The 12,693-nt window shown below is 37.5% G+C and overlaps 1 protein-coding gene across 1 annotated transcript in view; it reads right to left on the reverse strand.

The window, feature by feature from the left end:
- PARD3B (par-3 family cell polarity regulator beta) overlaps positions 1-12,693 on the reverse strand; it is a 201,918-nt gene that overhangs the window by 160,579 nt on the left and 28,646 nt on the right. Inside the window, exon 6 of the mRNA XM_008585465.1 lies at positions 12,486-12,614. Coding sequence (XP_008583687.1) covers positions 12,486-12,614 — 129 coding nt within the window. The remainder of the gene's footprint in view (positions 1-12,485; positions 12,615-12,693) is intronic.

Below are 12,693 nucleotides of genomic sequence, written 5' to 3' on the forward strand. Positions count from 1 at the left end.
GGGGCAGATTTAAAGAAGGGTAAACTTAAAGAGACATAACGATACTAAAATGTGCTTTTGTCTTTTTATCATTTTGTGATAAAACATTCTTTTGTAAGAGAGAACTGGAACTGTGGTGGGGCTTCATTTAGGCAGCCAAAAGAATTAAATAGTATGTGATCTGTATTGGGCATCTTAATTTAAATAATTATAATATCTTAAAGAAAAATGCATATTAACCCGTGCAATGTTTTATTATATCTGACAAGTTCAGTAAAAGGGCAGCTATCTACTGGTGCATTATGCATCATATGTTCTGCACACTCATTAAAAATAATGAGAACATATTTAAAAGTTATTGCCCAGAGAATCTTTGGGGACGAGGCATGGGAAGAGGTAAGTGGCAACAGATTGTTATTTAAGTGTCTATCTCTGTTTTACCAGCCCTTAGGAAAAAAAATAGTGACCTTAAGTTGATATTCCTTAATGATAAAGATCACACATTTTCCTGAAAAAACAGGCAGATGAAACATGTTCAGACCTCTAAGTATACTTTCAAAATGAAATGGACTCTAGTGGCAGTTTCACATGTGTGGTATTGACTTTGATAACAGCTGGAAAAGTCAACCACAATCAATTAAGGCAGTATTTTTTTTTCTTCATCTTTAAATATCCTTTTCAAAATGAACACTCTTCTTTATCTTACACCAAATGTACCTTAACAAATGTACTGATCACAGGCATAGAGGCAATTAAGCAAATCAAGGTCATCCCCTGAGTTTTGTAACCAACTTCTTATCCAGCTGCTCCCTATCAACAGCTGGCATAAATTACTGGTAACATTTGGCTAACTGGATAATAAGAAGGATACAGTCAGTGGTTGGTCACAATATTACTTTTTTCTGAGCTGTTTAAACATGTATATTGAGAAAACTCTTCTTTTTTTCTAGCCTCCAAAAGCCTGACCATGTTCCAGTGGCCACTAACAAGGCATATTGTCTTCCACCATGAAAGTAAGGCCGAATCTCATGACTCTTCACTGTTAACTTTGCAAGAGGATGTAATTAGGCCCAATCCTCTGAAATGTCATAAGAGGTTCTTTACGGCACAGAACACTCCTCCTTCCACTACCTTTTAATCTCCAACAAAACCAGTCTTGTGATAAAAGCCATTAAGTATTTACATTTTGACACCTGGAAGCCATACGACCTGGCAAGATGACCAGAACTTCCTCCATCTGTTTTAATAATGCTGAACCAGAGCATTTATCATCATCTGTTTTATCAAGACTAGATTTTGCTGACAAGGGTTCAGTAAAATTCTTTCAGGTATAAGTACTTCCCAGGGAGTAGCAAATAACTATTAATCCCTCAGCCTTGTGGGTTATTGAACGTATTCAAAATGCTGGCAAAGATTAAGGACCTAGTGTCTTNACTTTTTTCTGAGCTGTTTAAACATGTATATTGAGAAAACTCTTCTTTTTTTCTAGCCTCCAAAAGCCTGACCATGTTCCAGTGGCCACTAACAAGGCATTATGTCTTCCACCATGAAAGTAAGGCCGAATCTCATGACTCTTCACTGTTAACTTTGCAAGAGGATGTAATTAGGCCCAATCCTCTGAAATGTCATAAGAGGTTCTTTACGGCACAGAACACTCCTCCTTCCACTACCTTTTAATCTCCAACAAAACCAGTCTTGTGATAAAAGCCATTAAGTATTTACATTTTGACACCTGGAAGCCATACGACCTGGCAAGATGACCAGAACTTCCTCCATCTGTTTTAATAATGCTGAACCAGAGCATTTATCATCATCTGTTTTATCAAGACTAGATTTTGCTGACAAGGGTTCAGTAAAATTCTTTCAGGTATAAGTACTTCCCAGGGAGTAGCAAATGACTATTAATCCCTCAGCCTTGTGGGTTATTGAACGTATTCAAAATGCTGGCAAAGATTAAGGACCTAGTGTCTTAGCACACAGCACAAGTGAGAGAAGGTACAGTGAGGTGGAAGTCTTGCTTATAAATGATTTCAGATTTTGATAAACAATGTGAACTTTGGTAAGTCTCCGTGCCTTATTTTCCTCGTCTTTAAAATGAGATCAATGGAAATTAAGTATAGTTGCTTTGTGACAGTAAATAGGGATCGCTTTCTTAGGAGTTTTGAAATGTCTGACAATAGTTCAATCATAGTAGAATGATGGATGGTGGAACATGGTTCAGGTAGAGGGTCGATGGAACAAACCTTGCTCCACAGCATCCCATGGAGGTGATAAAGGAAAAGGAAGAAGGGAAATAGTCATAACTATAAGCAAATACCAATCACCCAATCTTCTGAGCCTCTCTAAAGGACCTCCCCCTTTGGTTGGTGTCTAAATCTCCACGTTACAAGATGGCACATAACAGATTTTGAGCACAATCAAATTGAGTGTGGACATTTTAAAGCACAATGGAGTTGGGCCTGAAATAGTTGAGTACAATTGAGTTTGCCTAAATGAATCAGGTGTAATTGAGCTGGGTAACTGCATTGTGCTCAGCACTGGCGCTTGTCCAAAACGAGGGGCACAAGGCCAAAAAGGCACAGCTCAATGGGGCTTGAAATTTTCACAGAACAAGAAACTGTTCACAGAACAGAGAGATACAGTTGAAAATGTGATTATTGAAGCTAGTCACTTAAAGCCACTAAGTTATCCTATAGGCTTTAATGGTCTTTATAATGAAACCGCTATTCCAATGGTTGTCAAACTCAAGTGAGCATCAGAATTCTGGTGGGCTTGTTAAACACAGACCTTTAAGCCCCACCACCAGAGTTCCTGGCTCAGTATGCCTGGTAGGAGTCTGAGAATGTGCATGTCTAACACTTTCCCACATGATGCTAATTCTGCTGTTCTGAGACCACACTTCAAGAGCCACTATTCTAACAAATTATTGTAGCCAAAACTGAAGCATTTAAAAAATACTTTTAGATACTTTTAATACTTTAAAAGTACCTCCCAACATTTTGAAATATAAGGTAATGATACTTCTTTCACATTGCTTTACAAGTAAACTGTACAACTAGAGTAAGTAAATGTCTTCATGATAACTTGAACCACCTAAATTGTGATTCATAGTCAAAATTAACTATACTAACCCTCATTGTCTCACAAAACTATAAATAGCTACTGGTCAGAAATCTGAGGAAACCCCTACATCTTTTTTTTTATTTGTTTTTAAATAATTGTACACCACAGATAATATACTAAATGCAGGTTAGATACAGACTAGTAGTAATCACTCCCTTAGCAGTACCTTTTCCAGTGTTCTGTATCACCACCCTTAGTAATGTGTAGGTTTCATTCATTCAGTCAACAAATATTTGCTGAGCACATATTGTGCTCCAGGTATGGGAAATAACAACCGGAGTTAACATTATTTGGCACTCACTCTGCTCAGTTAATTCTCATGACCCTACAAGGTAGGTGTTGTTTCTCTCCTCATTTGACACATGAGAAAATTGAAGCACTGAAAGACTGCAAAGCAGGGATTTACCTCCAGGACATGAGACTCCCAAATGTGGGGTATTAATGGCTATTTCTCTACAGTTCTTAAGGTCTAATGGAGAACATTAACATTGTGTGATTCAGAGGCACTATTTCTCTACAGTTCTTAAGGTCTAATGGAGAACATTAACATTGTGTGATTCAGAGGCACGTAAGGGGAGTCCTGAATATGGAGGGAAAATTAAGTGGGGCACCATGGACCAGACCTGAGGGCTCAAGGAAGCTCTGCCCAAGGAAGTGACCTATAGGTAGATATTGTAAGGAGCTGTGAGATGACAGGGGAGGGGGAAAGGGGTCCTAGGCAGAGGCAAGACTCACTGCAAATGTCTGACAAGGAGAGGGTGCTGGCAATATGTAAACAGGTAAAAGAGTCTGGAATGCTAGAGAGTAGGAGTAAAAAACATGCTGAGAATCACTGGCTCATAGAACAACTTGGAATCCATTAAAGGAATAAAATTCTAGGATAAAAATAACTGTTTTTCCTCCAAACCAGCCTGTACTTCTGTTAATAGTATCATATCACTAAAAGTCCAAACTCAAAACTTTGGGATTATTACTCTATCACATTCACATCTATTAGTTGCCAAAACCAAAGTTTTCTATCTCCACATCTCTCTCCATTCTCAGCAGGTGGGAACCCTAACCTGCACACTTAATATCTCTCATTCAGATCAGCAATGGCGGTAACAATAACAAGGAATGTTTGTTGAATCCCCTTCTATTTGTCCTATTCTAAGCATTTTTCATGCATCTCATTTCATCCTAACAACTAGTCTATTAGGTTGACTTAATCTGATACCCAGGTAGGGATGAAGAATGGAGACTCAGGGAGGTGACTTGATCAAGTAATTCAGTCAATAAGTGATAGAGCCAAGATTCAACTTAGGTTTGACTGATTCCAGATCCCAAACTCCTTACTAGTATCTTCTAGTGAATTACAAGAAGCTCTTAGCAGGTATCCCAACATCTCTTTGCCCCTTTACTTAGTCCAAATAACACTACCATGTTAGCCCCTTGCTCAGTAATCTCAGTAATCCCCCCCAGATGGGGGGGCTTCTATCTTCTTGATGTATTTTATACTTTCCAATCTCTGAGTAACTGAAGATGGTATTTCCTTCTGCCCTCTAGCTCTGCATTTTGAAATCCTATTCAATATCCAGGCCCTCCTCAAATGCTGTCATCTTCTTGAAGGTTTTCTTGGTCTCTAGCTTATTTTGAATTCCTATAACACTTTACTTGCATCATTCAGCCGCTCAGCACTCTTCTTTTCTTTATTGGATAGGAGCTCCTTGAGGACAGAAGCACATCTAGTTCGTCTCTGGAATTCCTCTTGCAGAGCCTTGACTAAGATTCAGTACATACTGGATGAATGAAAGTGCCATAAGAAGGAAATGGAAACTACTATAGGGAGAAGCTGAAATGGAAACTGTATCCTAGCAAGGACTTCATCTTAAGTCAGGAGAACTCTGTTACTTGGAGAATCCATAAAATATAGCGATGCATTTTGGCTTTTGTATAATTATTTAAATTCCAAGACATACTCTTGAACTTTGGTTGAGGTAGAAAAACCATTCTGAAATTATCCTTCAATTTCTGTATCTTATCAGCCAGTAATCACTATAGTATCCATTCTTCTTTAAGTATCTTGCTTAATTAAGCATGGAATCATTTGAATCAAACAGCCAAAGGGAATAAAATAATATATCAGTTAAATGAGATTCATCTAAGATTTCAAACCAAAATTTTCCATGATTTATTATGTTAAATAATTTGACATCTGAAGGTACAAATTTTTCTCTTAATAAGATAGAGTAAAGCATAAGGAGTTAGAAATACATCTCATTTGCTAAAGTAGCCACAGGGACAGGTAAATATGGTAGTGTTGAAATACACTCAGCTTAGCAACTATTAAGGGAGTCTCCACACGTGTGTGCATCATTTTTTCTCAGCAAAAGCAATATTCTTAAGTGAGGGTCGAATCAGCATGACAAACATGGCTAACTTTTGGTTCTCAATCATGGCAAGCAGGAGAAGCTTGCTTGCTTGCTTGAAATATAGTTAATCCCACTTGCAGAGGCCAGCGTTTAATAGCAGGCCAACGTGGCAGGTAGAAATTATAAATACATTTGAAATTTTCTCAGCTCATTTTACCCACCAGGGGTTGCTGTGATTTTCAGGATAATTTAAAGATAAGACAACAGGTTAGAAAATGAAACATTAAAGAGGTTAACAAAGAAATGGTGGAATATTTCTTTCTTCCCAATAAATGAAAGAAGCCATACATATGCGTGCACATGTATATGCACATACATGGCAAATAACTCAGTGTCTCTCTCTCTCACTCAAGCTCCTAAAAAAATAAAGGTGTAAAATTAATAGAAAACTTTTAGTTTTTCATCTTTCCTAAATGAACACATGGGTTCATCTGATGCTTTGCATAAGAAAAAAACAACTTCAGTATCAGGGATAGAAAAGAACTTGTAGGCCACTTCTCTCACATAACAGACCAAACAAATGGTGATTAAAGTAGCACCGTTTGCATTTCAAGTGCAGACGCAGACACAGCAGTTTCACCTTCTATTCTATTACCAACACTAATAATCTCAAAGTACCTTCTGCAAAAATGTTCCTTATGTGAACACCTCTTTAATAAACTCTCACCCAGACAGGAGGTGAGCACATCAAAGGACTTTCCAGACAGATTCTGGAAAGATTGCCTTTGAAGCATGGTTCTTTCAGTAAAGATAGTAGAACACAGCTAAATAGTGGTGATATTATTACATAAATCCCTCTCATTTGATTTCTAACCCAGCCTGCCACAGATGGAAAGAAAGTTGGCTAAATGTGCTGCTAAACTTGTGATATTAACTCACTGCTCAGGAGGAAGGACAGGGACTAGCAAATATAAGAGTTCAGCACAGTTCTTTTAGGTGGCAGCTCAGGAGAAATGACCAGGAAATGGATTCTAAGGCCTTTGGAATGACAGAGGGTCACATCTAAGAGATGATCCTATATTGGGACTTCCTGTATAACTGCTCACCACATGCTCCCTTGGCTGTAAGGGCTAAGACTTTACAAGAAGCCAATGATAACGAGAAGTGAGGAAGATTTAACTGTCAGAAAACAGGCAGTGTGGTGCCGTTAAGAAGGTAAGAGCTCATGAAACAGCAAGGCTTAACAGACGGAAGGACAGTTTCTTGGAACAGGAAAACAATAAACACAGTCTGTTTTCTTCAAAGGAGATAGGACAAGACAAAAGCAGGAAGTGCTGTCCTTCCTTTATCCTGCCAGATTTCCAGTGGAAATTCAAGTGTGTGCATCAATCACGATTATGGAGAAGAAACCAAAGTGATACCACCCTCAATTTTTTGAAAGGAAAACACAAAGATATATCGCATAACACACTGTTCTTCATTTTTACTCTTTCAAACAGTCCAGTGCATGCCTCACTATGAAGTAATTCCCACTGAAATAGTCCCGTGCATATCAAACATGACCTCTCCTTAAACTTCCTGCAGGGTTCTTGCTCCCCAGCACCCAAGGAAGGCATTTGGACTGGGAAAAAACAAACAAAAACACTATTCCACGTTTCTTGAAAACAAAGATCTGGGTCTATATGACTTAGGTGTTTATAAGCCTCAAAGGACCTTGCTTTGCTGTAGTTACAAAGAATATTCCACGTATTTGGATGGGTGGCTGTCGAATATTTTTGAGAGTTTAGATATTTGCCAGAAACTTCTAAGAGAATGAGTACCAACCACGCGCACTCCAAATTCTGAATAAAAATAAAACGATGAGAATAATTTATTTGCACTTGTAATCCCATAGTTGCACAATTAATTTAATATATTCCCTGGTGGGCTCAGCCTATGATGTCATTTCTGGGACAGAAATTAATCACAAAATTCTAATAAATGAGAGTGAAATAATATATACAGAATGCCTCATTTATAAATTTGGTCACTTATAAAAATTTTCTGTGTAATATTCAGTATTTTGGATCCCAGAATACATTTTAAAATAATAAAAAGGAAAGCAANTCATTTTACCCACCAGGGGTTGCTGTGATTTTCAGGATAATTTAAAGATAAGACAACAGGTCAGAAAATGAAACATTAAAGAGGTTAACAAAGAAATGGTAGAATATTTCTTTCTTCCCAATAAATGAAAGAAGCCATACATATGCGTGCACATGTATATGCACATACATGGCAAATAACTCAGTGTCTCTCTCTCTCACTCAAGCTCCTAAAAAAATAAAGGTGTAAAATTAATAGAAAACTTTTAGTTTTTCATCTTTCCTAAATGAACACATGGGTTCATCTGATGCTTTGCATAAGAAAAAAACAACTTCAGTATCAGGGATAGAAAAGAACTTGTAGGCCACTTCTCTCACATAACAGACCAAACAAATGGTGATTAAAGTAGCACCGTTTGCATTTCAAGTGCAGACGCAGACACAGCAGTTTCACCTTCTATTCTATTACCAACACTAATAATCTCAAAGTACCTTCTGCAAAAATGTTCCTTATGTGAACACCTCTTTAATAAACTCTCACCCAGACAGGAGGTGAGCACATCAAAGGACTTTCCAGACAGATTCTGGAAAGATTGCCTTTGAAGCATGGTTCTTTCAGTAAAGATAGTAGAACACAGCTAAATAGTGGTGATATTATTACATAAATCCCTCTCATTTGATTTCTAACCCAGCCTGCCACAGATGGAAAGAAAGTTGCATGGTTCTTTCAGTAAAGATAGTAGAACACAGCTAAATAGTGGTGATATTATTACATAAATTCCTCTCATTTGATTTCTAACCCAGCCTGCCACAGATGGAAAGAAAGTTAGCTAAATGTGCTGCTAAACTTGTGATATTAACTCACTGCTCAGGAGGAAGGACAGGGACTAGCAAATATAAGAGTTCAGCACAGTTCTTTTAGGTGGCAGCTCAGGAGAAATGACCAGGAAATGGATTCTAAGGCCTTTGGAATGACAGAGGGTCACATCTAAGAGATGATCCTATATTGGGACTTCCTGTATAACTGCTCACCACATGCTCCCTTGGCTGTAAGGGCTAAGACTTTACAAGAAGCCAATGATAACGAGAAGTGAGGAAGATTTAACTGTCAGAAAACAGGCAGTGTGGTGCCGTTAAGAAGGTAAGAGCTCATGAAACAGCAAGGCTTAACAGACGGAAGGACAGTTTCTTGGAACAGGAAAACAATAAACACAGTCTGTTTTCTTCAAAGGAGATAGGACAAGACAAAAGCAGGAAGTGCTGTCCTTCCTTTATCCTGCCAGATTTCCAGTGGAAATTCAAGTGTGTGCATCAATCACGATTATGGAGAAGAAACCAAAGTGATACCACCCTCAATTTTTTGAAAGGAAAACACAAAGATATATCGCATAACACACTGTTCTTCATTTTTACTCTTTCAAACAGTCCAGTGCATGCCTCACTATGAAGTAATTCCCACTGAAATAGTCCCGTGCATATCAAACATGACCTCTCCTTAAACTTCCTGCAGGGTTCTTGCTCCCCAGCACCCAAGGAAGGCATTTGGACTGGGAAAAAACAAACAAAAACACTATTCCACGTTTCTTGAAAACAAAGATCTGGGTCTATATGACTTAGGTGTTTATAAGCCTCAAAGGACCTTGCTTTGCTGTAGTTACAAAGAATATTCCACGTATTTGGATGGGTGGCTGTCGAATATTTTTGAGAGTTTAGATATTTGCCAGAAACTTCTAAGAGAATGAGTACCAACCACGCGCACTCCAAATTCTGAATAAAAATAAAACGATGAGAATAATTTATTTGCACTTGTAATCCCATAGTTGCACAATTAATTTAATATATTCCCTGGTGGGCTCAGCCTATGATGTCATTTCTGGGACAGAAATTAATCACAAAATTCTAATAAATGAGAGTGAAATAATATATACAGAATGCCTCATTTATAAATTTGGTCGCTTATCAAAATTTTGTGTGTAATATTCAGTATTTTGGATCCCAGAATACATTTTAAAATAATAAAAAGGAAAGCAATCACTGTTCAAAAAGTGTACTTTGTCCCTGACAAGACTGCATAAGCCTATCTACCATAATATATCTGAAGTATTATATTGTATTTACAGTACTACAGAAGTGGTAACATACCAGAAAAAAATAATCACAGCTAAATGTATATTGAGAACTTACAGGCCAGGAACTATGCTAAGAGCTTTTCATGTATTATCTCATTTAATCCTCACAACAATCTTATGATACAGATGAGGAAACTGAGACTCAGAATGATTGTGTGACATGCTGTAGAACACACAACTAATAAGTGGTAGACACAGAAGATGAGTTCTGGGAGTTAAACTCCCGAGATGATGTTCAGTCTTATTCTATTTGCTAACTTCCAGATGTAACAGTGTTTGATTGAAAATGCATTCAGAGTTTTAGACTGGGATAAGGTCAGCATCCTTTTCCCCCTTACCTGGCAGAGGGGGGAATCCTCTAGGAGGAGCTGTGGAGTTGGGAGTATCTCAAGGCCATGTGGGAGAGGGGTATAAAGAACTATGAGATGGGGAACTGCGGCCTCTGGAGGGTTTAAGTTCCTAGTTGGATCCCTGTCATTAGGTTCTTTTGCATGCACAGGGACTGGTTGGAATGTTTATCTATCTATGCAGGATTTTAGTCCTTTCAGGATCATAGCACAGCAGAGCACACTGTCAAAATTTCTTTCATTGTTCTCCTATCTCTGAAATAAGCACATAATCCCACTGAGGTTTTCTGAGAGTTTTTATCTCTAATCACCAAAGAATTGGACAAGAAGTAAAAGGGCTTCCTGCTATATATATGCTGCTCCTTTTTTATTGTTTCTTTTCACATTGACCCTTGCAGAGAAAGTCCTAGGTCCTCAGATAAACAAAGGATTGAAAGAAAAATCCATCCGATTTTAGAGAAAAAAAAAAAATCTAGACTCCAACTTTCTGCAGTATTTCTCTCTAGTAAGAGTAAGGAGCTTCAGTGAGGAGAAGAGACAGAAAATGGTTGAGAAAGGAGAAGGCGGGTGGAGGGAACGAGGCGGGAGTGTATCCTTACGGTTTATACACTTGCTGTTCTCTTCCCTCTTTTATTACAAATTTTCCCAGAGCATACAATAGGGCAAGTGGAAAATGGATAAGATGATGTGAGAGAGAAGGAAGGATAGAAAGGAAATTCCATGCCAAAGAAACTTGGAGGGCAGGGAGGCTTTGGGCCAGTACTCAGGAGCATTAATATACAAGGTTGTGCACTCAAATACGGATATAAACACAGGAAACAGAAGAGTAGGATCAGAGTACAGAGAGGTATCTTAGAGTTTGTCCCGACTTATTGAGCCTTCTTAATGAGAGAACTTTTCTCTACAGCCTCTTTGACAGATGGTGACTCAGGCTCTGAATATTCTAAATAAGCCATTTCCTTCTTGGACAGGTCCAAATAGTTAGAAAGTTCTTATAAAATTATCTCCTTCCAAACATTTCTTTTGGTACAAGTCTGAGGAAGTCACAAAATGAGTCTTAATGATTTTTGCATACCAAGAACCTCCAACTTTATACATAGCAGATACTACAGGTCCAAATAGTTAGAAAGTTCTTATAAAATTATCTCCTTCCAAACATTTCTTTTGGTAAAAGTCTGAGGAAGTCACAAAATGAGTCTTAATGATTTTTGCATACCAAGAACCTCCAACTTTATACATAGCAGATACTCGGCAAATTATTTGTTGAATTAACATGTAAGTAGATTAATGAATAAAAGTGTCTGAAGAAACAGAGTAAGTCTACCTTCCAATCCATACAACTCTTTACATATTTGATAACGATTATCACATCTCCTAAACTTTCTTTTTCAAACTAAGTATCCTCAGTTCTCTCAACTAACCCTCACTGTTCAGATGAACTAACTCTGGGAACCTATCATATTACCTGTATGTGCCTTTGTCATTTCTTTTATAGATTCAAAGGAAATAAAATAAAAAATAAGGGGTAACTAAAAGTCCTTTTATCGCATATGTTTCCCTTTTGAATTTTCTGTTGTCTTCTTAAAAGCATAGTATTTCAGTAAAATAAATAATATGTAGTCATTGTGGAAAAAAATGAAAAAATTAAAACCTCTCATAACCCCCAAATTTCAAGTGCATGTCTTCCAGTTCTCTTTTTTAAGCTATTAAATGTAATTTGATAATACTGCATATATAATTTTATACCCTACATTTATACTTAACATTATGCTATGAACATTTTCTCATGTTAGTATCAATTTATCACAGAGACCATTTTTAAGTACTTATTATATTCCACTGGAGAGCTATCTAGTTATTTATCTAACCAATACCTTATGGTTGTACCATACCCAATACATCACTACAATAGATTGGACTTTAGGAAAAAAAAAATCAATGTACATGAATTTTTTTCCACATCTTTGACCATCAGTTTATAACAGGTTACTAGAAAAGTAGTTACTAGGCCAAAGGGTATAATTTTTTAATAAGACTTGAAATTCTCTTCCTCAAGAATAGGTTAAATTCCCTTGTCCTATATTACTGCAGCACCCTGAAGTTCTCCTTCACAATCTTCATTATCATTTTGAATACATGGTTATATATTTTTTCTTTTTAGAGACTGTAAACTCCATTAAAGTAGGGCCATGAACTATTTTGCTTACAAAAGGGAGTTTTTGCATAGGGCCTAGCACATAGCACATACCCAATGTATATTTTATTGAATCATACGAATACTGTTGAACAGTTGATTGTTAGAGGGTATTTGAATTTTTGCCCTAGAAGCACTATTTACATATACACAACTCACTGCCTCAATGCCCTAAAAGAACCCTGTGATTTAGAACTCATTTTCTCAGCTATTATGAATTCATTGAGTATTTTAAGCTCTGCACTGAAAATTCATTGCAACTGAGATCTGAACATTACCAGCTCTCGGGGCAGAAAATTCCCCTCTTGGCGGGCAATGACCAGTGATGCCGTCTCTCCCTGCTTGGTGCTTCTCAGCATGGCCACGAGCTCTTCCTGAGTTCGTCCAGTAACGTCTCTGCCATTTACCTAAGGAATGCAATCATACAAACAGCCATAATTACAACTCTTTCTATCTCCTTCAACCCTAGATGGTTTCTGAAAGTAA

The sequence above is a fragment of the Galeopterus variegatus genome, unplaced genomic scaffold, assembly GCF_000696425.1.
Source record: "Galeopterus variegatus unplaced genomic scaffold, G_variegatus-3.0.2 Scaffold3583, whole genome shotgun sequence".
Taxonomy (NCBI): domain Eukaryota; kingdom Metazoa; phylum Chordata; class Mammalia; order Dermoptera; family Cynocephalidae; genus Galeopterus; species Galeopterus variegatus.